The sequence below is a fragment of the Mytilus galloprovincialis genome, chromosome 1 (assembly GCF_965363235.1).
Source record: "Mytilus galloprovincialis chromosome 1, xbMytGall1.hap1.1, whole genome shotgun sequence".
In the NCBI taxonomy this organism is placed as follows: domain Eukaryota; kingdom Metazoa; phylum Mollusca; class Bivalvia; order Mytilida; family Mytilidae; genus Mytilus; species Mytilus galloprovincialis.
This window is the reverse complement of record NC_134838.1, coordinates 49,510,098-49,533,226: the sequence shown is the minus strand read 5'-3', so window position 1 is coordinate 49,533,226 and position 23,129 is coordinate 49,510,098. Positions and strand designations below refer to the sequence as shown.

At 33.0% G+C, this 23,129-nt stretch overlaps 1 protein-coding gene across 1 annotated transcript; it reads left to right on the top strand.

Moving 5' to 3' along the window:
- The first annotated feature begins 3,263 nt into the window (after window positions 1–3,263).
- Window positions 3,264–13,387, top strand: LOC143077151 (uncharacterized). Its single transcript, XM_076252958.1, has 2 exons — window positions 3,264–3,417; window positions 11,480–13,387. The coding sequence occupies exons 1-2, from the start codon at window positions 3,366–3,368 to the stop codon at window positions 13,378–13,380; spliced, it is 1,953 nt and encodes a 650-aa protein (XP_076109073.1). The 5' UTR covers window positions 3,264–3,365; the 3' UTR covers window positions 13,381–13,387.
- The last annotated feature ends 9,742 nt before the right edge of the window (window positions 13,388–23,129 follow it).

Sequence of the window (23,129 nt, the reverse complement as noted above, 5' to 3'; positions counted from 1 at the left end):
CAGTCATCTGTTATGTTTCATTTTCCATAGGATGTGTAAATTTACAATCAAAAGATTAAGAACTGTATGAAACATTTTGACCTAGTTTTGACTACTGGAAACAATGAGTTGGAGAAAAGTTTCTGAACATGCATATTCAACTTTCTATAGTGTTTTTAATCATTTTGATGCCATTTTTGAGATAGAAGGTGCATATATTCTTAAATCATTTGATATATTCTTAAATCATTTGGTATATTCTTAAATCATTTGGTAATTAATAATAGATATATTGTTATGCCTTTTTTGTGTGTATCGCTCTGATCTGGCTGTGGTTTAACATCTAAGAATTGAAATAGTTAAATTCACATTTATGATTTATGTCAACCTTATTGTATCAATTATAAAAATCATTGTAATAAATTACTTTGCTCTTCATGGGCCCTTTAATTGGACTAAACAAATATCTTATGATTATTTTATGAAATGATTATCATTGCCTTTTTCTCTTTTCTTTATATTTTGACCCCCAATATTCTCTATTCTTTATTTTTTTCTTCTAATTTTTCTATTCTTTATTTTTTACCATTTTCTGTTAATTTGACCCTTCTTCTTTATTCCTTAAACCCCTTCAAGACCCTCATAAGAATACTTAATGGCCACCATGGCATTCACACATTCAAAACAATACACTTTATGATTTTGAAAAACAATTTATTTATTCCACCTGAATTAAAAATTAGTGATATTTACAATGTGTTATTCCAGTTGCACTTTCTATATTATGATCCTGATTTGTTTTCCTTTATATCTAAGTAAATTAAGGTATAAAGGTAAAAAAGAATTCAGAGACAAATGCCTGGGATTGCAATACAAATAACTATTATAATGAGAAAAATTAAAATCAAAGAAATGTTTCCTCTTTTTTTTTTTTTTTTTTAATTATTTTATCTTGTTCATTTTCAAATAATTCTGTGACAGCAAATGTACATTTATTCCTCGATTTATTCATTATAGAGAATAAAAATCATTATTGAAAGTTTATCTGTATAAAATTTGTAGAATTAGAATGAAATTCAAAACAGTGTGGCTGTGGCCATTGATTGACACATTAATGTCATCAATTGACTGGGACAATTTAGGTGAACGTTTGTATGTAACGACCACTGCTCACTATGTACTTTTTAAAGACACTTAAACTATGGGGTCACCAAAGGTTCTCAACACCCTAATAAAGTAATTCGAAAAATTAATCAGAAATAACACGATGTTTTGATTTATATCAATTATATAAATCAAAACATAAAGGTTATTCCTGATTAATTTTTCGAATTATTTTATAATTAAAGGCGTCAAGAAACCTTTGGTGACCCCACAGTTTAAATGTCTATCGTAGGTACGTCGTGAACAGTGGTTGTTACAATTTATTTTCCTACAACTAATAGAATGAAATTCAAAACAGTGTGGCTGTGGCCATTGATTGACACATTAAATTCATCCATTGACTGGGACAATTTACGTGAACGTTTGTCTGTAACAACCACTGTTCACGACGTACCTACGATAGACATTTAAACTGTGGGGTCACCAAAGGTTTCTTGACGCCTTTAATTATAAAATAATTCGAAAAATTAATCAGGAATAACCTTTATGTTTTGATTTATATAATTGATATAAATCAAAACATCGTGTTATTTCTGATTAATTTTTCGAATTACTTTATTAGGGTGTTGAGAACCTTTGGTGACCCCATAGTTTAAGTGTCTTTAAAAAGTACATAGTGAGCAGTGGTCGTTACATACAAACGTTCACGTAAATTGTCCCAGTCAATGGATGAATTTAATGTGTCAATCAATGGCCACAGCCACACTGTTTTGAATTTCATTCTATTAGTTGTAGGAAAATAAATTGGATTAATTTTCTGTGTTTTTTTTTTTTTTTCTTTTTTCGTCAACCCTTTAATTTTAATTAGCACATGCTCATGTATATAAACATATTTGGCATATAGTGCCTTTGATAGCTTTACTATTTAAGGATGAGCATTTTCAAAGTTAGGATAACAATATGTATAGACTATGACTTCATTTTGTACATGAATGTTCAAGTTAGATAACAATACATTTTTCTCATTTAAATGCTTATTTTGTCAATTTTCAAGTCCTACACATGTCAGATATTATTATTTTAGAAAAAAATCAAGAAGAAAAACTCTTTGTTATACTCTGGGTTTCTAAAGCCTGTTACAATGAAGCTGGTAGTCACTGTTAATTGATTGGAATTTTTTTCGAGGGGGGGTCAAACTTTTCAAACTCTGTTCTTAGGGGGGGCCATTATGTGGTTTTTGAGAATGATGGGGGTTGCCAACAAAAAAAAATTATGTGAAAAATTTGAACCGACCCCCTCAGCTGATAAATAATGACCATTCCCTTGGCTAAATTTGTAAAATACTGGATAGCAATCTTTCTGAATGTTGGATATATTTTTGGACTGGAACTGTGTTTTACACACACAAAAAAAATGATAAAAAGATTCGGTGCAGTATTTTATTATTTTAATGAAACAAAACGTGATAAAGAACTGATAGAGAATTTTATTGTGGTGTGTGGCCGACTGTAATGTGTTGCAATTCGAAATTGACATATTTGACCTAAATACGACAACCGTTCATGCTGGCTTTTAAAAATTCCTCCCTCTGAAAAATCACATTGCATGTAATTTGCTTGTTTACCAACAATAAAAGGGAGTTTCATGGAAGAGTCTACACAAACGCTCTACACTTATACATATCGGACATAGAAAGTACCTTAATAGTCCTAATCAGAATCTACGTAAACTGTATTGTAGTTTTAACATGGGTACACATCATATTCGTGTTACTTTAGCCCTCACTATCGCTCGGGCAAAAATAATCACGAATATAATGACTACCCATGTTAATACTACAATAAACTATAGCTGCAAACAATTATTTCTTAAATAAAATTTAATTCATAAATAACTATTATGTTCAAATTAAGGTGAATTAACCAAAATTTCACATCCATTACAGTGGATTAGAATTTAATATGTTGAACCGTTACAGTTACTATAGATATTATGACCCAAATAAAAGTAAATGTAGTTAAACCATTCGATCGTGTTGCAAAACATTCGTGAAAACCTGTTTCAAATGAAGGTGAATTTATTAACTTTTGACTTGTAAACAAACATTTCTTAATTTAGATTATGGGATTTCCTATGAATATTTAATGAGGCGGATACACAAACTGTCAACATGAAATACAAATACATGTGTTCACTTGCGTAGTATGTGAGTAGGAGATTATACATAATTTTACATTTACATGAATAGTGAAAAAGATTATGGTCGACGTTCCAACTAAAGAATGACTTCAAATGCAGCATGTTGGATAACATGTTTTATTTTAGTTTCCATTTGTAAGTAACTCTATAAATACATACATATTATAATACTTTATAGATCTTTATACAGGTAAATTACAAGTGTATTTGAGTTTGTAAAGCTTATTTATATTAAGCATGTTAAATAAAAACTAGTTAAAATAGAAAGTTCCAGGTCGTCAAAGCTCAGCCTTAAATAGACTTAGCGAATGTGTTGGTATTGAAAGGGTACGACGAAATCCCCATCCGATCACTTCGTCCTACCCCATGAGAACTGTTAAGTTGGTATAAGCAGGTATTATTTATTTATGATTTACCAGGGAGGTAAAATGTAATTATCTCTTATGTTATTGGTATTCTAATACAATGCTTTTGTTAGTCCTCTGCAGACAAAGTCGAAGGAGGCTTTGGGTTTCCACTCCGTCCGTCTGTCTGTCTGTCCATCCGTCAGTCTGGTTAATCAGTTTGTCATACTTTTTTCTTCATCGAGTGGTCTAGCGTGCCGGATACAGTGCGATTTGGTGTCACGATAACTCAGTAGCACGAGTTCGAATCCCGGCGAGGGAAGAACAAAAATTTTTAGACGTACTAATAAATATAATTATTTTCTGTGACTCAGTATCTTACATTAATGTGTAGGATCCTCTACTATAGATAATTTAGCTGATCTGTTAATATAACATCTGCATGCCTTATATATTATGTACTGTAGTACGACGCTAGATTAAAACGTGGAAAGGTAGCACCCGGCCACCGGAAGCTTCATTTTTATGAAGCCCACTGGCAGGTGGTCGTGTAGGTTAGCGGGACGGCTCCAGTGCAGGCGATTCGATGTCACCATATCTCAGTAGCATGGGTTCGAATCCCGGCGAGGTAAAAACAAAAAAATTTGCGAAAGCAAATTTACAGATCTATTATTGTTGGGTTGATGTTTAGACGAGTTGTATATATAGAATGAAATTCAAAACAGTGTGACTGTGGCCATTGATTGACACATTAAATTCATCAATTGACTGGGACAATTTAGGTGAACGTTTGTATGTAACGACCACTGCTCACTATGTACTTTTTAAAGACACTTAAACTATGGGGTCACCAAAGGTTTTCAACACCTTAATAAAGTAATTCGAAAAAATTAATCAAAAATAACACAATGTTTTGATTTATATCAATTATATAAATCAAAACATAAAGGTTATTCCTGATTATTTTTTCGAATTATTTTATGATTAAAGGCGTTAAGAAACCTTTGGTGACCCCACAGTTTAAATGTCTATCGTAGGTACGTCGTGAACAGTGGTCGTTACAGACAAACGTTCACGTAAATTGTCCCAGTCAATGGATGAATTTAATGTGTCAATCAATGGCCACAGCCACACTGTTTTGAATTTCATTCTAATTATTTTCTGGGACTGTATCTTGCATTAATTTGTAGGATCCTTTTCTATAGATAATTGAGCTGATCTGTAACAATAACATCTCCATGCCTTATATATCATGTACTGTAGTACGACGCTAGATTTAAACTGACGAGGAAAGGTAACACACGACCACCGAAAGCTTTATTTTTGTGAAGCCCAGGTGGTCGTGTGGTCTAGCGGGACGGCTACATGCAGTGCAGGCGATTTGGTGTCACGATATCTCAGTAGCATGGGTTCGAATCCCGGCGAGGGAAGAACAAAGATCTAACATTGTTGGGTTGATGTTTAGACGAGTTGTATATATATATATATATATATATATATATATATTTATTTTTTTTTTTACATAAATAAGGCCGTTAGTTTTCTCGTTTGAATTGTTTTACATTGTCTTATCGGGGCTTTATAGCTGACTATGCGGTATGGGCTTTGCTCATTGTTGAAGGCTGTACGGTGACCTATAGTTGTTAATCTCTGTGTCATTTTGGTCTTTTGTGGATAGTTCATACCACATCTTCTTTTTTATATATATATATAAATATATGAGTCTAAAAGATTGTGTATCAATACCGATAAATAGATGGAAAACTAAACACTAAAAAGTGTTGAATATCATCGCACAAAGATGGAAAAGCTGAACAGATGATTTACAAAGATGGAAAAACTGAACAGATGCTTATATCATCTGTTCAGTTTTTCCATCTTTGTTCGATGATATTCAACACTTTTAAGTGTTTTGTTTTCAATCTATTTATTGGTATTGTTAACAAATCTTTAATTTTTGGCGTAAAATCTGATTTAGCAATCCGACCACATTTGGGGAAATCTGGATCTTCACAATTTAAGCTCTTTCATTACCTTTACTGATAAAATACTTTACGTTAGGCAACATAATTTATGATAAAAGGGATGATTTTTCATTTCCTATCGTTAATTATCCGTTTTTAGATGGTGACGTTCCCTTGTCACCATCTTACGGTGTTTATATATCTCAACTTGTACGATTCGCTCGTGTATGTAACAATGTTTTAGATTTTAACGAGAGAAATTTATGTATTACTGAAAAATTATTACACCGGGGTTTTCGATATCACAAACTAGTCAAAACATTTACTAAATTTTATCATCGGTATAAAGACATCATTCGTAAATATAGCTCAACATGCAGACTTCTGATACGTTCAGGTATTTCACATCCAATTTTTTATGGAAATATTCTTTATAAAGCACAAAGGTGTCAGTATTCACCTCAGAAACTTACAAAACCTTTGAATAGACTTATTAAGAAGGGATATAATTACGATACTGTTGTAAAGTCATTAAAGATTGCATATTTTGGCGTTAATATTGAGTCACTGATAAGGTCTTTGCATCGGAACTAAACACATTTATTCTAAAAACAGTTGTTGGCATGACACGGGTTATGTTCTTCTCATATATGTTATGATGGTATGATACTAAACCCCTAACGGGAAGGATCGTGCCTGATGTTCATATGATGAAATCATAATCTTTCAGTCAGTTTAATTGAAGTCTGGAGCTGGCATGTCAGTTAACTGCTAGTAGTCTGTTGTTATTTATGTATTATTGTCATTTTGTTTAATTTCTTTGGTTACATCTTCTGACATCAGACTCGGACTTCTCTTGAACTGAATTTTAATGTGCGTATTGTTATGCGTTTACTTTTCTACATTGGTTAGAGGTATAGGGGGAGGGTTGAGATCTCACAAACATGTTTAACCCCGCCGCATTTTTGCGCCTGTCCCAAGTCAGGAGCCTCTGGCCTTTGTTAGTCTTGTATTATTTTAATTTTAGTTTCTTGTGTACAATTTGGAAATTAGTATGGCGTTCATTATCACTGGACTAGTATATATTTGTTCAGGGGCCAGCTGAAGGACGCCTCCGGGTGCGGGAATTTCTCGCTACATTGAAGACCTGTTGGTGACCCTCTGCTGTGGTGTTTTATTTGGTCGGGTTGTTGTCTCTTTGACACATTCCCCATTTCCATTCTCAATTTTATAATGTTTGTAATAAGCACACACGTCACACATGCATATCTTCTTTTTTATATGTTCTCCAAAATTATCAAAGTATATTATCATGATTCGTTTAACTTGCATCTTTTGACTTATAGCTTTAAACGGACAGTGCCTATGACGGACGATCCCTCTTTATCTGGAGACGCTTCTCCTGTCAAAGCACTGCTATTTTTTTCTTTTCTTTGTCAATTTCTAGCTCTTCTAGCCAAAGGGGCCAAGTGAGCTTGTCTCATCACTTGGCGGCTGTTAACTTTCACAAAAATGTGCTTTTATGGAAATACTTAGTCAAATTTAACCAAACTTGGCCAAAATCACCATAAAGTATCTTGTTTAAAAAATCCGTCCTATAAATCCCCGATTGCCAAAATAACATAGCACATATGGCTCTAAATGGAACATAGGGATAAAATACAATTTTTGGCTTAATATATCTCTAAATATAATGCATTTAGAGCAAATCTGACATGGGGGTTAACAAGTTTATCTGGTTAAGATCTATCAGCCCTGACATTTTCAGACGATCGGACAACCCGTTGTTGGATTGCTGCCCCTGAATTGGTTATTGATGGTAAGTTTGTAGTTTCACGTTATTATCTTGAATATTATAATAGAGAGAGAGATAAACTGATAAACAGCAATAAATTTATGTAAAGTAAGATCAACAATTAATTCAATTGTCAATCAACCCCTTAAGGAGGTATTTCCCTGTCAATCAACACTGTCTACACGTTAATAACTCTATAATGGCTGTCCTGCAGCCTGAGGGTGGATTTTCTGTTCCTGTCTTACATACCTTCATTTCAAATTGACAATTGCAAGCTGCAGTCTAAATTTCTGTCTTTTATTCAGGTCAATCCACTGTAGAAATAACCCTAACAAATTATAACCAATTTGTTTACGTCTTAAAAATGCATGACATATTTGCGACTGAAACAAAAATCAGCAATTAGTCAATTAAAAACGAATTTTCTCTACTTCATATGTTTCACTTTACTGTTTTGAATCTAGATTTTTTAAAATTTCGATTGCAAATTTTGTTCTTATGACAGAACAATTTGTCCTTCTGCCCTTTTGACAAAATAATCATAAATTCACTATTGGTATCTGAAATACAGAGGGAGTACGTACATGTACATGTACTTAACGTAGTTTCAGTAAAAAGAACATATCATAAAACATAGAAACCTTCCCATCTGGTTTTAGGAGAATCAATTAATTCTAACTAACCATTAGTTATTTTTTGCAAGATATGTTTGTCCACTTTTGTCATATCCATCTCAATGATATCATCCTTCTACAAAATGCCTGAAACTCAACAGGCAATTTGTGGAATTTAATCACAAATTTTTAGTCATTTTACAAAATAACTAGGTATTTACAGTCATTTTGTATAATATCTGTCAAGGTTAGGCATTTACTAAATTGCCTGCAAAATTCCTAAATTTAGAAAATGCCTGTAACATAATTATATAAATGTCTAAGAATATAACTTAAACACGCTAATTAATACATTAAACAAATCTATTAGATTTTAAATAGAAATACGCAACATTTCGCTAAACAAATTAGCTTCATCAGGCGTGTGCATCTCTCAATGTGAAATCGGATGCATGACAAAAAAATATTTGTGTAGCTTAATCTACACAAGATTTGAGGCAAAGTGTAACATATTTATTGATGGTGCATAAAACATGTTTGTAGCTACAACTACATAAAGTTGGAATAAAAGTTTTACACATTTATTGATGTTCGATAAAGAGGTAGGGCCAATTTCCCCATAAATTTGTTCACAGAAGGGTCAATTTCAAAAAGTGCTGAAAGAATAAAATTTACTTTAAAAACAAAAAATAAAAATGCTTTTTGATCAATATCTCGACTTTTATGTATCATATGTGTGAAAGATAGTTAAATCAACCCTCAAAAAGGACAAAAGTCAAATTTGCGGAATTTAGGGTGTTTTCAGGTTGGAAAAACAGGGAATCCCCCAAGAAGGACATTTCAAACCAAAAACAAGTTATGTTTTTTGTGAATATTGTAATTTATACAACTTTCCCCCTCAAAAATGAAACTGGTTTAGTGTGTCCCTAATACCTCAAAAACAACTTTTTAATGTAAAGGTGGAACATCGTTAAATTGTACCTATATATTTGATTAATACCAGTAACAGTTATATGTACTGTCGTGGCTCAATCGGTAGAGCCTAGAACCTGGAAGGAAAGAATTTTATGAAGAATGAGTTCGAATCTCAAATAGATACTTTGATTTTTTTTGTGTTGAAATATTAGATATTAATGTTTTAATCAAATTTTTCGGATGTTTGCTTAATTCATAGAGTCATTCTGGATCATTTTGACTATATATCATTTTACTAAAGAAAAAAATAATGTATCGCTTATTGTGTGCATTCCTATGACTGTACATACTCTTGACTTACTTTCTATTCATGTGTTCACATTTATTACATAATATTTGCAAGGAGCAACTGTCGTCAAACTGAAGTAGATGCTGTACATAACCAATAACACGAGAATTGATTATATAGCAATGAAGCTCAAATATTGCATGTGTAATATACACATAACTTAAAATAAGACCATTGTATTCAAGTTTCAAAACAACACAAACAATTTTTGGAAACCTTTTTTGAACATGATATTACATGTAACAAAATTAAAATGCAGTCAACATGGTCCTCAGCAATTTTGTCGAAAATTCACCAACTGTGTAGATACAAGTACTGAATTTTTTACCACTGTCCCACCGGAACATATTAGTCATCAGAAAATAAAACAACACCACAGAACAAATCAATTACACTACAAATCGTGATTGTATGTGAAACTTCAAGAAGTTGTTGTATTTGTTGAAATGCCAGAAAAGGTCATATTACATGTGTTGTTTTGTTGTAACACAAGATGTTCTTTGACCAACTGATGTCAGATGTTGTCGTCCGGTTTAAGTATAATTATATGATCTTATCTTATCTTATAGACGATAAAACCTTAAAGACCAGGACTAATACAGATATACATAAATTCAGAATGAGAAAAACAGCATCCCATTTGAATTTGTTCGATATTATTAGGCTTCTTAACAAGTTTCGTGGTATGGTACCATTTGCGCATAAAGGGTGTTAACAATTAGATAACATCAATATAAAAAAAATCAGTAGTCTTGGCCTTGGTTTTTTTAGGAATACCTGTTCAAGGTATGAAAATAGATGATGTGACGTATTTTAATGTACTATAATTAGCATCTATCGGGCTATCGGGCTATTTTAAACATGATTTACCTATCTTATCGAATGAAAAGAATTCACGGGAAATTGGCCATACCTCTTATATGAATATCTATAAATTAATTTGGATGATTTCAAGGTTATGGTTTTGATTTGTTTTTAAATCTTTTTTCGTCTCTCTCATGGAGTCCATCAGATTCAAGAGTTCGTAACTGCATGGTGCATCCAAAATCTCTCTTCCTTTTGTATCCCAATTTTAATTTTTCTCCATGATTTGAAATGTGACGTTTTCAAATTCATGTCCTGCTCTTAAAAGGTGTCTTGTGATTGGGCAGTTTCTTTCTTTTTGCGAACGATGATTATTAAGTCGGATTTTAAATGGTGTTTCTGTTTCACCAACATATTGTAATTTGCAAGTTCCACACGTTAGGACATAAATATAATTTTGCGTTTTGCAATTTGATGTTATGAATATGTTGTATTTTTTTTCTTTTTTTGATTGTGCTGACGAATTGGGTTTCGATATTGGCGACTTTTCAGCACTTTCAATTGCCCCTTCCGCATGGTTTATATAACCTCCGATTGTTGATATCTCATGTTTAGATACTTTGGATGTTACTAGAATATCTTTGAGGTTTTAAGCCATGACGGGAGGTGACGGAAAAATCTCTTTTAAGGAAGGATCATTTTCAATAAGACGCCAGTGTTTGTGGACAATGGATGAAAGATTTGTGTCAGGTTAAGATGAAAGCTAACAACAAACGGGATCTTATCCGTCTGGGTCGTTTTATCTTTGTATTCAAGTAGGTTTGTTCGGTCTTTTTCTTTTATTTTGCCGAACGCTTCTGAAATATCGAATAGTTGAGGTTAAGAAGAATAAAAATGACAATGACAAATTGTGAAACAATCCACAAGAGAAAAACAAACGCCTTGATTACTGCGTATATAAAAATATGATGGTGTTGTCTGATTGTCTATAAAACAACTCTTCACCTGAGACCAAATATCGTAGAGGTTAACACCTATATGTCATCGTATGACCTTCAACAATAAAAAAAACAATTTCAAACCGTATAGTAAGCTTAAATAGGCGCTGAAAGAACTCAACTCTTAAAAGAAAAACAAAAATGAAAAACAGCAACCCATAGGCCAGTAAGGAATTACGACGGTAAGATTCTACGTCAATTGGTTTTATAAAAATAGAATATTGTTTAAACGCGACTAATCTTGAAAATGGTCTATCAATCGCTATTCGGTTTTGTGATTAACCAATTACTTTTCTTTAAATACGTGTACAAAATCAGACGTAGAAAAGAGTGTGTTCTATTTTCATACAGCGTTTATAATAAACTTTTTTTTATTCACATACTTCTAATACTATTTTCTTTGTCATTTTATAGGCCTTACTTCGTTAACAGGATTTGATAAGCCAGAGTTGTCGTTACAGGAAATGATCGAACGACTTATTGAAATGAATAAACCAGCTATTAATGATGACAGACAAAACAAATACTGCAGCTATATAATGCGATTGTTGTCCTATTTCAGCGGAGAAAGATGTATGGTTGCTGGAAGTACTCAGGAGCAGACACGTTTAAGAATCAGACAAGACGAAGGGGATTTCGACTACCTAATAATTTCGGCAATATCTATTCCTGTTAGTGCTTTAGAGTACAGAGACGATCTTCCTTGTTTTGTCCACATAAATGGACTTCAGTTGGTTGACAAACTTCCGACTGTTCAACTGATTGATGGTCGTTATCTACCAAGTAATTTACTTAGTGAAATTAGACCTGAAGCTTTCAAGCATATGCGAGATTTTCACAAACTACTCTCAAATTTTAGAAGAACACGTGGTCGCAACAGTTTGCACGTGGCAATAGATCATAATATAAAGCCAGGAAAAACGTTAGTTTCGTACCGTGATGTTGATTGTCCAGTTTTAGATCTGAAATACGTTAAAAGTAATACGAAACTTATATCTGATAAATTAAAACAAAGTATTGATCAGCAGATATTTGACAGAAAATATGATTTAATGTCTCCGCTTAAAAAAGGAGCTCATTTAGTAAACGCTTTTAAGAAAGCTGACATCAAATCAGATTCAGAGGGGTCTATTTTTTTACAAACATATGGCTCCATTATCGATGCTCTTTCTTTTGAAACTGCTGAAAACAATCAAAACGAAACAGATACTTGTCCAAATGAGGAATTTTATAGAAATAAAAAACAATCTATGAGTAGGAAGACAAAATTCAACAATATTGATTATGATGCCAATGGAGAAGAGTTCGACAAAGGCGATGTTATACTAAAATACAAATCAAAATCAAGCAAAGATTTTATACCAGCATTCCCGCTTGCTGGGAAGCCAAGATTTCTTGATGAGTGGAAACAACGTAAACGCGTCTGGCCACCAGAACATGTAGTGAATGATATTTACAATAGCGAGTTCTTTGTTGTTGCAAAACCGGCCTTGACTAAACGAGAGAGAAACAAAGATTTTTGTTTGGCATACAACAACGCTGAAATAAAGCTGGCGAGAGCAATGACAAGTGTTCAAAAGAAAGTTGTTCTCATTCTTAAAGCTATCAAAAAGAGTTTATTGCAAGATTATTCAGAAATATTAACTACGTTTCATTGGAAAACAGCAGTTTATTGGAACTCAGAAACTCTCAGTTCCTTGTTACTTGTAGATACAGAAGACAACGTATTGAAATTGTTGATAAAAGTTCTAGATTACATGATAAATTGTTTGCGAAGTAGAGAACTGCAACACTTCTTTATTCCAAGCAATCTTTTTGCGGGGATGAATGAAAACATTTCTTTTGAAATTGCGAACAAAATTTCGGAAGTACAAGAAAATCCGATCAAAGCTTTAAATACTTTTTTCGCTGGACAGACGTTTGATGAAGTAAAATATGAAAAAATTCCGGCTGAAAAGGTAGCAGAATTCCGGAAAGCATATAATGATCCAAGCGAAAGTTCAAATATTGATATCCTCATTGATATACTTAAGAGATTTTCGAGTGAAAGTGAAGAAAAGGTAAGGGCGGCATTGCATGACGTGCTCACAGATGCACTTCCATTTTTCATCGAAGAAATGGCAAGAAGACGAGATAAGAGTCAAGTAAATTTAGATTTAAAACAAATGATATTGTCAAATCAAATTCGCAAAGAAAGTTTTATTGATATGGTTGTAAACCATTTATTTGACAAAGTTAGGAAAAAAGAAGTAAATGAAAAAAACATTTCTCAGATTTTCTTGACTCTGATTTTTCAAAAAGTATTAAATCAATAAAAATATGTGACTTGTCTTGTAATATGTAACTGAGGTAAATAGTTACAGCAGCGATTTAAACTCAAATTTATTTAGCAGAATAACGACAAATTAAGAACAAAAAGCCTATACATTATATCCAGATAACAACAAATACAATGTTCGATAATCTGACATGATTAGTAAATACATTGTACATATACAATCACCAAAAAAGCACATAAATGTAGTCGAAGCTCTGCAAGTAAAGACATTGCAATTTCCTGTAGGATCTACCTTCACGGCTAAACTGTGCTACTTTACTATGAAGTTTCGTAAAAAAAAAAGAACATATCCTTGAATGGAAAGTTAATACATGTATGCACTACCATTTCATTCAAAACGTAAAACTTGGGGCAGATGGCATGTTTTCTGTTCTTTTATTGTATGTCTATTCAACTTGCGCTTAAATTTTGCACAAGTTGAACCCCTTTTAACATTGGGTCTTCCGCAAACATAGATGAAATATGTATCTAACTTAAAAGGCGTTGTTATATTCAGCATAATTCTCTCATTTTATCCCACGAGTTTATAGAACGCACACGGATTATCAGCTTTTTAAAATATAAACGAATGACATGCGTTTCCGAAAACCCTTATTTCGGTACGCTTCAAATCAAACATTTTTTTACATGTATAGACAACCTTGCAAAACATTTTTTTCGTATATATGAACGAATTTAGGGGACGACCATTTGATATTCGGGGGGGGGGGGGGGGCGGGGGGCAGGAGGATTTGGAACATAAATAACTCGACCTTGATAATCACAAAAATAAATGGTTTGTTCTGTGGTAGTTTGAAAAAAAATTACCTGACTTGCAATGTATTGAAAATAAATAACTCAGCAGGTCTAATCGAAAGTATGAGATGGCACCAGATTCTTCATAAATTCATCTTTTTTCAAAAAAAAAAATAATCGGGAAACACTTCCCAAATCTTTTAATGATAAAAGTATAAATATTATTTAAATATACTTGAAATGTCTCAGGAACTTTTATTTGCTGGGTCGTAACTACATTGAGGCAAATGCCTCATGTAGAAAATTTCAAAACCAAATTGTGTTCACGGCGAGTGCCTTGCAAGAAGCAAGCTCTGTTCTCCCTCAGACGTAGCCCTGTTTTTTTTTGGGGGGGGGGGGGGGTTCAATGTTTCTTATTTATTTGTCTCTTGTTCATTGATTGCCCTTCTGTATTCTGTTAGTGTTGCATTCCTTTTGTAATCTAGTAATTTTGTTATGAACTTGATCATGAGTTTAAAAAAAAACAGTAGCCATTGACTTAACTATGTGAATTCCATTTTTGCTATATCATGCATATTGGTCTTTTGCAGTTTTTCCTCGAAACTTAAGTCTTCCACTGAATCTAAAGTATACATTTTGCTTTGAGACCAAAATATTGTCAAAAAATTATTAAAACAAAACTTGCATTTTCAGATTAAGAAAGGGTCTGGGGAACTCCTACAAAGCCTGATTTTGCATCATTTGTTCTAAAGCTTTTTAGGCCTTCAGTGGTTCCAAAACCCTTCAATAAAAATCCTTCTTTCTATAGTTTAAATATTCTCCAATTCATAATGTAATGGTACTCGTCGCCAATGTTGTTTGTGTCACAGAGACGGCAGATTATGTTTTTTCTCTGTAATTCCTGCCACCTTCCAGACTTAATCAGCAAATGGTGACTACCACATCTATATTTGTATAATATATAAATGAATTTAGTAAAGAGAATCCAAAGTTTTGCATTTGCAATGACGAATGAGGATTAAATATATACTTTGCATTCAGATATCGCAGATCAAATTTATTCGTTTATAGTGTATTAATGTACGTTTTTTGATTGAATTAAGCCTGCCAGTTGATATTTTATCGTGTTTTTCTATGATGTTATGCTATTGTTTCAGAAAAAGGGGGAAGGTTTGGATCCATCAAAACGTTTAATCCCGCTGCAAATGTTTGCACCTGTCCTAAGTCAGGAATCTGATGTACAGTAGTTGTCGATGGTTTGTGTAATTTATACGTGTTTCTCGTTTCTCGTTTTTTAGCTCACTTGGCCCGAAGGGCCAAGTGAGCTTTTCCCATCACTTTGCGTCCGTCGTCGTCCGTCGTCGTTAACTTTTACAAAAATTTTCTCCTCTGAAACTGCTTGGCCAAATTAAACCAAACTTGGCCACAATCATCATTGGAGTATCTAGTTTAAAAAATGTGTCCGGTGACCCGGCTAACCAACCAAGATGGCTGCCATGGCTAAAATAGAACATAATGGTAAAATGCAGTTTTTGGCTTATAACTCTAAAACCAAAGCATTTAGAGTAAATCTGACACGGGTAAAATTGTTTATCAGGTCAAGATCTATCTGCCCTGAAATTTTCAGATGAATCGTACAACCCGTTGTTGGGCTGCTGCCCCTGAATCGGTAATTTTAAGGAAATTTTGCTGTTTTCGGTTATTATCTTGAATATTATTATAGATAGAGATAAACTGTAAACAGCAATAATGTTCAGCAAAGTAAAATTTACATGCATTCTTACTATGTTTTTTCGTCATTATCTAATGTACTTTGTGTTTATATTTATATTGGGAGAGGACGTCTCTAAAGTTGTTATAACTTGTGTCCAATCCTTTTTGCTACTTTTGCAAATAAAACATGTTTAAACTAAGCACACGGTCCAAAAAAATCTTCTGTAAAATTAAAATTGAGAATTGAAATGGGGAATGTGCCTAAGAGACAACAACCCGACCATAGAAAAAAAACAACAGCAGAAGGTCACCAACAGGTCTTCAATGTAGCGAGAAATTCCCGCACCCGGAGGCGTTCTTCAGCTGGCCCCTAAACAAATATATACTAGTTCAGTGATAATGAACGCCATACTAATTTCCAAATTGTACACAAGAAACTAAAATTAAAATAATACAAGACTAACAAAGGCCAGAGGCTCCTGACTTGGGACAGGCGCAAAAATGCGGCGGGGTTAAACATGTTTGTGAGATCTCAACCCTCCCCCTATACCTTTAGCCAATGTAGAAAAGTAAACGCATAACAATACGCACATTAAAATTCAGTCCAAGAGAAGTCCGAGTCTGATGTCAGAAGATGTAACCAAAGAAAATAAACAAAATGACAATAATACATAAATAACAACAGACTACTAGCAGTTAACTGACATGCCAGCTCCAGACTTCAATTACACTGACTGAAAGATTATGATTTCATCATATGAACATCAGGCACAATCCTCCCCGTTAGGGGTTTAGTATCATACCATCATAACATATATGAGAAGAACATAACCCGTGTCATGCAAACAACTGGTTTTTGAATAAATGTGTTTAGTTCCGATGCAAAGACCCTATAAGTGAATCAATATTAACGCAAAAATATGCAATCTTTAATGACCTGACAACAGTATCGTAACTATATCCCTTCTTAATAAGTCTATTCAAAGGTTTTGTTAGTTTTTGAGGTGAATACTGACACCTTTGTGCTTTATAAAGAATATTTCCATAAAAAAAATGGATGTGAAATACCTGAACGTATAAGAAGTCTGCATGTTGAGCTATATTTACGAATGATGTCCTGATACCGATGATAAAATTTAGTAAATGTTTTGACTAGTTTGTGATATCGAAAACCCTGGTGTAATAATTTTTCAGTAATACATTAATTTCTCTCGTTAAAATCTCAAACATTGTTACATACACGAGCGAATCGTACAAGTTGAGATATATAAACACCGTAAGATGGTGACAAGGGAACGTCACCATCTAAAAATGGATAATTAACGATAGAAATATAAATCATCTCTTTTATCATAAATTTTAGTATTCAGCTTTCTGTTAGTGATATAGATATCAAGATCGAGGAAAGGACAGTGGTCATTGTTAGTATTAGCTTTATTTAAAGTAAGTTCAGCAGGATAAATTTCTTTAATATACATACCGAAGTCGTCATTATTGAGAGCCAAAATATCATCCAAATATCTAAAAGTATTATTAAATTTTTTTATCAGATGTTGTTTCGATGGGTCTTTGCTTTTTTTGTCATAAATTGTAACTCATAGCAATACAAAAACAGGTCCGCAATAAGTGGTGCACAGTTAGTCCCCATTGGAATTCCGATAATCTGACGATATACGGAATTCCCAAAGCTAACAAAAATGTTATCTAGTAAAAATTCAAGGGCATATATAGTATCAAAGCATGTCCAATTGACATAGTTTTTTTGTTTTTTTTTTTTTTGTTTATTGCTACTAAAAAATGACCTAAAAGAGTTTGAACATATATATTCACATTCTGACTTTTTAAATGCCCGTAGTTTAGTAATGTTATCTTTTACACCAAAGTTTGTAAAATTTGATCAGGACTTTGTCGAACTAGCTGAGAACGGTATTTCACTTCATCTTTAGCAGAACCTTCAAGTTGTAAATATATAAAAATCCGCTCGTTCTTGACGGGACATCTCACGTGCATGTAACACAGTATTTACATCTCCAATCCAATCTTTAACTGGAAAATTATACCCAGAAAACTTCGGAACCTTTCTATCTTTCTGCTCATATACAACATTCTTTTCATTCGCTGGTGCCCTTTTCACTTCATTTTCACCACTAGGTTTCCACGATAGTTCTTTAATTCTATTCTGTAATTCATTCATTTGCTTTTGTAAAGACTTACAAGTAGGATTATTTGCCATTATGAACTTTCCAAAGTATTACCACAAAAATGTATACAAAACAATTGCAAAAATACACAATATATAACTCCACTCTATATTCACAAAAAGTGAATCAATGCATAACTATAATCTAGTATGAATAATACACATAATCCAAAATGAATAAATCACATAATCCAGATTGAAAAAATAATAAACATATATATTTCATCATATGTCACCATGTCTCACAATATCACATATATTCCAAATACACATATATTCCAAATACAGAAAACAGTTACTTCATTGGTAAACGGTTTCGGCACTGTTATACATCACCGCCAATGTTCGTCTTCAATCGTAAACTCAGACAATGTTCGGTTAAGTCCGTATATATTCCGACAACACAAATAATCTCCGTCACTGGTCGGCTCTTCCCGTGGATTTACGGTCTGGTAGAAACTCCGTCAAAGTTTGTTCATCTCCATGGATAGTCCGATGACACACACATCAACTTCGTAAATGTTTCGCCTTCCTCCGTAGATACTCCTCTCAGCCGTCAGATGGAATGCCAGCAGTCATTGCCTTCTGGTTTGTCGACGATGCCATTTGTGACCAGGTGGAATAAGGCTCAGATAAATTGAATGCAGAACGTTCAGATATTTTAATAAATATTACATAGAGTAGAAGGCAACGACAGATCTGAAATATACAGATAATGACAAATAAATACAACTTTACATATAAATGCATATGAATATATCATTTTGTAGCAACTAATGTATATTATGTTTAATTACACAATTGCAAATAAATAATAATGCAAAATACAGTTCAATGACAACTCTGAATGTAAACTAGTGTTTCTTATTATCCATTGACAATATAGTTAAAAAGTACAATATATATAGTCAATAGGTGAACTGTTACACTAGATAGAACCAGATAAAACAACTATTAAGTAAGGTAGTTTGTTTAATAGCCAGTGGTGAGTAAATATCAAATAGCCCAAATAGAGTACTTTGGATTCATTGAACCATATAATACAAAATATGTTCAATATAGTAAGATCATTATTGTACTGGGTAAAATAGATATAAACTAAGTACAAAGTTGGGAATAATATCAAATAGATAATATGTATATAAATGAACTTGTCCACACAGTAATCAAAGGTCTTTTGATACTTTTAGAAAAACTATAACATTAACTGAATAAATTTTCTTGCACCAGATGTGCATTTGAACAATTGATATTTCTTCAGTGATACTCGAGACTAATTTCTTTATGATATCATAACACACATTGTGGACATCGACTCCATGATATACATGAACAGTGGTATAGGGAGTGACTATAATGCAAGTTGGTGGTTTTATGCATTGAAAACACGACTAAGTTCGATTTACAATTTATCCAAGATTCAAAAAGTTACATATACTTGAATGAAATTATGCGTTCATATAAACAGTTGCGTCAGTTATTTTGCCGGGTCCTGAGGTAATTGTGAAATAACATAATAATCTAGAAAACTAACCAACAAGATACGTCTGTCGTTTCAACATGTTTACTACTCTTGATCTAGAAATACTATTGTTAAGGTAGCACAATACAAAGATTTTTTAACTCACAGTTTGGCGGTTTTGGAGGTCAAACTGTGTTGTGCTAGAATCTATACAATATGTTGAGATGATGAATAACAGAGAAGCTAAATTCATTCAAGTATGGACATCACAATATGGCAACTAATTACATAACAATTAATTATGTAATAATTATGTCATAATGAAATTATCACAATTTGAAAGATTAATCCTTCTTCTTTCTTTTGGTACCTCATTTATACAATTCAAAGAAAGATGAGTGGAATAAGATCAGTTTAAAGATGTATGATTGGGGGTGAAAAATCTTTGTATTGTGCTACCTTAAATGGTTTAATATATGTTATTGATCACAGTTTTGATGAAATGATAAAAAAAATACCTTCCACTTTTTTACCTCCAGTGTACAAAGATTGTTGTTTGTCTTTTGTACTTTTTCGTATTTTAGAGAAAATAGAGACGTTCTTTGACATACTCCTGGTTCATCAATTTCCTCCTTATACACTGGTGACTTTTACTGAGTAGGAGCTGCAAGCTATTGAATACCGAATAAGTTGGGAATTGTATATTCCATATACAGGTGAAGCTTGTATATTGCTACTAAGGTTGAAGAAATTGATAATTTCAAAATTAAAATCGTCTCATATGTCATAGATTCGGGAACTGAGGTGACCGTGCATGTCAAATTCCAGATATAGGTCTAAAAAAGAGGCAGAGGAAGGTGTGTCTGTTGTTTCTTTAATTTTAAGTTCTGAGGGATATATCAATGGAATAAAATCAGAAAACTATGTATTGTTAATGGAAAAACATCATCAATATATCTGAAAGTAAATTTAAATTATATTGCTTCTTTGATCTTCTTGTTTTTGACAAGTTACTGAAGGAAATCCGAATCATATGAAAATAAGAAGCGGTCGGCAAGGAAAGGCGCACAGTTCGTTGCCATAGGCATGCCGATAATTCGTTGAAAAGTCGACCTTCAAATTGAACCAAATAAGTTGTTAAGAAAAACCTCCAGCATACTAAACACTTGTTCCGCTGTGTTGTATGTTTTATCCTTTTATTCACTATTAACAAAAATGCCGTATGGTATCCCTAAGTAAGCGTATGCTAGAAGTTCTTTAGATTTTTTTTTTTTTAGAATCCACGGGTTAATATCACTACGTGAGTTAACAGTTTTACAGTATTTCTAAAGACCCTCTTTCACTTCGATCAGAATTTTGGTCAAGACGAACATGCAGATGAGCCAGCAATGTATCGTTGTTTGTATTGAATTTTTAGAAACCTAGGTATCCAATACATACAATGTAAGTCCTCCGATTTACTGTTTGATGCAATGTTAATCGAAGTCATGAAAGACTTATGATTCGCCAAAATCTCACCCCTTTCAAATGATATGTCTTCAGAATTATCCGAGTGCTCATTATTTCTAGTTCTTTAACAATAGTTATCAAAGGTACCAGGATTATAATTTAGTACGCCATACGCGCGTTTCGTCTACATAAGACTCATCAGTGACGCACATATCAAAGCATTAACAAGATATTTAACAAGTCTTTAACAAGACATTCGTAGTTACGATTTATATACAAAGACAATACTATTTGATGCTTTGTCAAACAACATACTTATCATGAAGAAATGATAGACAGCATCTTTGTCTCATTCACACAGTATTTCAACATATGTATGCGATGTTGCATCAGAGTTCTGGATGTTTTGACCCTTTCTGACATAGTGTCCATTTCAACTACTTCTCGTTTAACACATGCTCTGGCGCAGACCCCAATGGAATCCATAATTATTTTGAAGTTATTGTTCGAATTGATGTGCTGGAGTTCTCTAAACTTAGGACCACGAAAATCTCCTTTCCGAGATTTCATGTTGAATTATGTTTAGATCCCCAACAATAACATGGCGACAGGGGCTATAATTATAAGGTGATCGAAACAGTCACATATCAGATTATTTTTAGGTATATTGTTCTAAATCAAGGTCCAGCAATGTTTTTTAAAAACTAAATATTTTTGGTGCAATGGTTTTGTGTAACTGTTTATATACAATCGGAACAGACTGATTTCGATAATCAATTGAATTGTAGATGTAAACTCCTTGTGATGTAGCCGTTGTTGTCGTACAAAAGCCGTATTCTGATTCTCGGAAAAATCACTGAGCAGATTTTTTAATAACCATTCAGTTTCAGAATTTGAAGAACCTTTAACAAAACTCATCCTAGTTGTGTATCATGATTTTCTTGATAGAGGGTTGTTGCTCACAAGGAAGCTATTAAATCAAAAGTTTCAAATGGTGAAGTTGAAATCATTTCTTCATAAATTTTACGGACGCCATCAAGAGTTGGTTGACCGTTATGGAATAACCGTTTCACAAATGATATCGGATATCTTCCTGGGGTTCGTGTTGTTTATTCTTTGGTTTTCTATGTTGTGTTATGTGTACTATTGTTTTGTCTGTTCGTCCTTTTTCATTTTAAGCCATGGCGTTGTCAGTTTATTGATTTATGAGTTTGATGGTCTCTCTGGTATCTTTCGTCCCTCTTTTCTTACGTCGTAACTACAATCCTCTTCCCTTATAAATGTGACCTACCGAATTAGACTATTTACAAAATAAAAACAAAAATTAAGAAAATATAGATAAATCATCAAAAATAGTATATATAACATGCACTTTGAGAGGAGATCTCCATATTTTTACTTGTTACTAACGTATATAATGGGGGTATGGGTGGAGGTTAACAGAAAGAGAATACTATTCCAAAAGTATACGGAATAGAGAATCCTCATATAAAAGTTCTGATTTAAACTTTAGTTCATAAGTAATCAAATAACTTAGGTTTTTTTCCTAAAAGTTTCCTCATTACGTGCATACGATATTAACGACGTGCTAATGTTTATTCAATTTAGATATAGTAACTTCTTAAATTCTTTTCAGACATCTATGATCATCTACCAGAAATGGCAAGCAAATGTGTGTGCAATGAGACCAATGACATTCTAGCTTTGATTGGTATCCTTGAAATAATGGCTGAACCAGTTATTATTTTGACCACGAGCATCACCGAAGAGACATATATTGTCGAAATGCGCATCTGGTGCAAGAAAATTGGTACCGTTAATTTTATTACTACCACTGGGTCGATGCCTCTGCTGGTGGACTATTAGTCCCCGAGGGTATCACCAGCCCAGGAGCCAGTACTTCGGTACTGGCATGAAAATACGGATTTTTTGTGTTATTAAAATTTGCTTTACAAAATAATAGAAATTATTATAAATTAAGGAATGTATCTCCCTCATGCAAAGCTCTGATTCCTTCCACGGATTGGGCTATACTTTTTGGACCTTTTGATTTATAGCTATTCATCTTTTATATAACTTCTTAGAAAGAAAGATAAGAAGTTAGCAAAATCCTTTAACTCTACTTTCCGCTATATAGATGACGTTCTTTCACTAAACAATTCAAAAT

Bases quoted from the DNA above. Each gene is read 5' to 3' on its own strand.
- LOC143077151 (XM_076252958.1), top strand. From the start codon at position 3,366: ATGACTTCAAATGCAGCATGTTGGATAACATGTTTTATTTTAGTTTCC. The intron at 3,418-11,479 runs GTAAGTAACTCT...GTCATTTTATAG, and splicing joins TTTTATTTTAGTTTCCATTT to GCCTTACTTCGTTAACAGGA.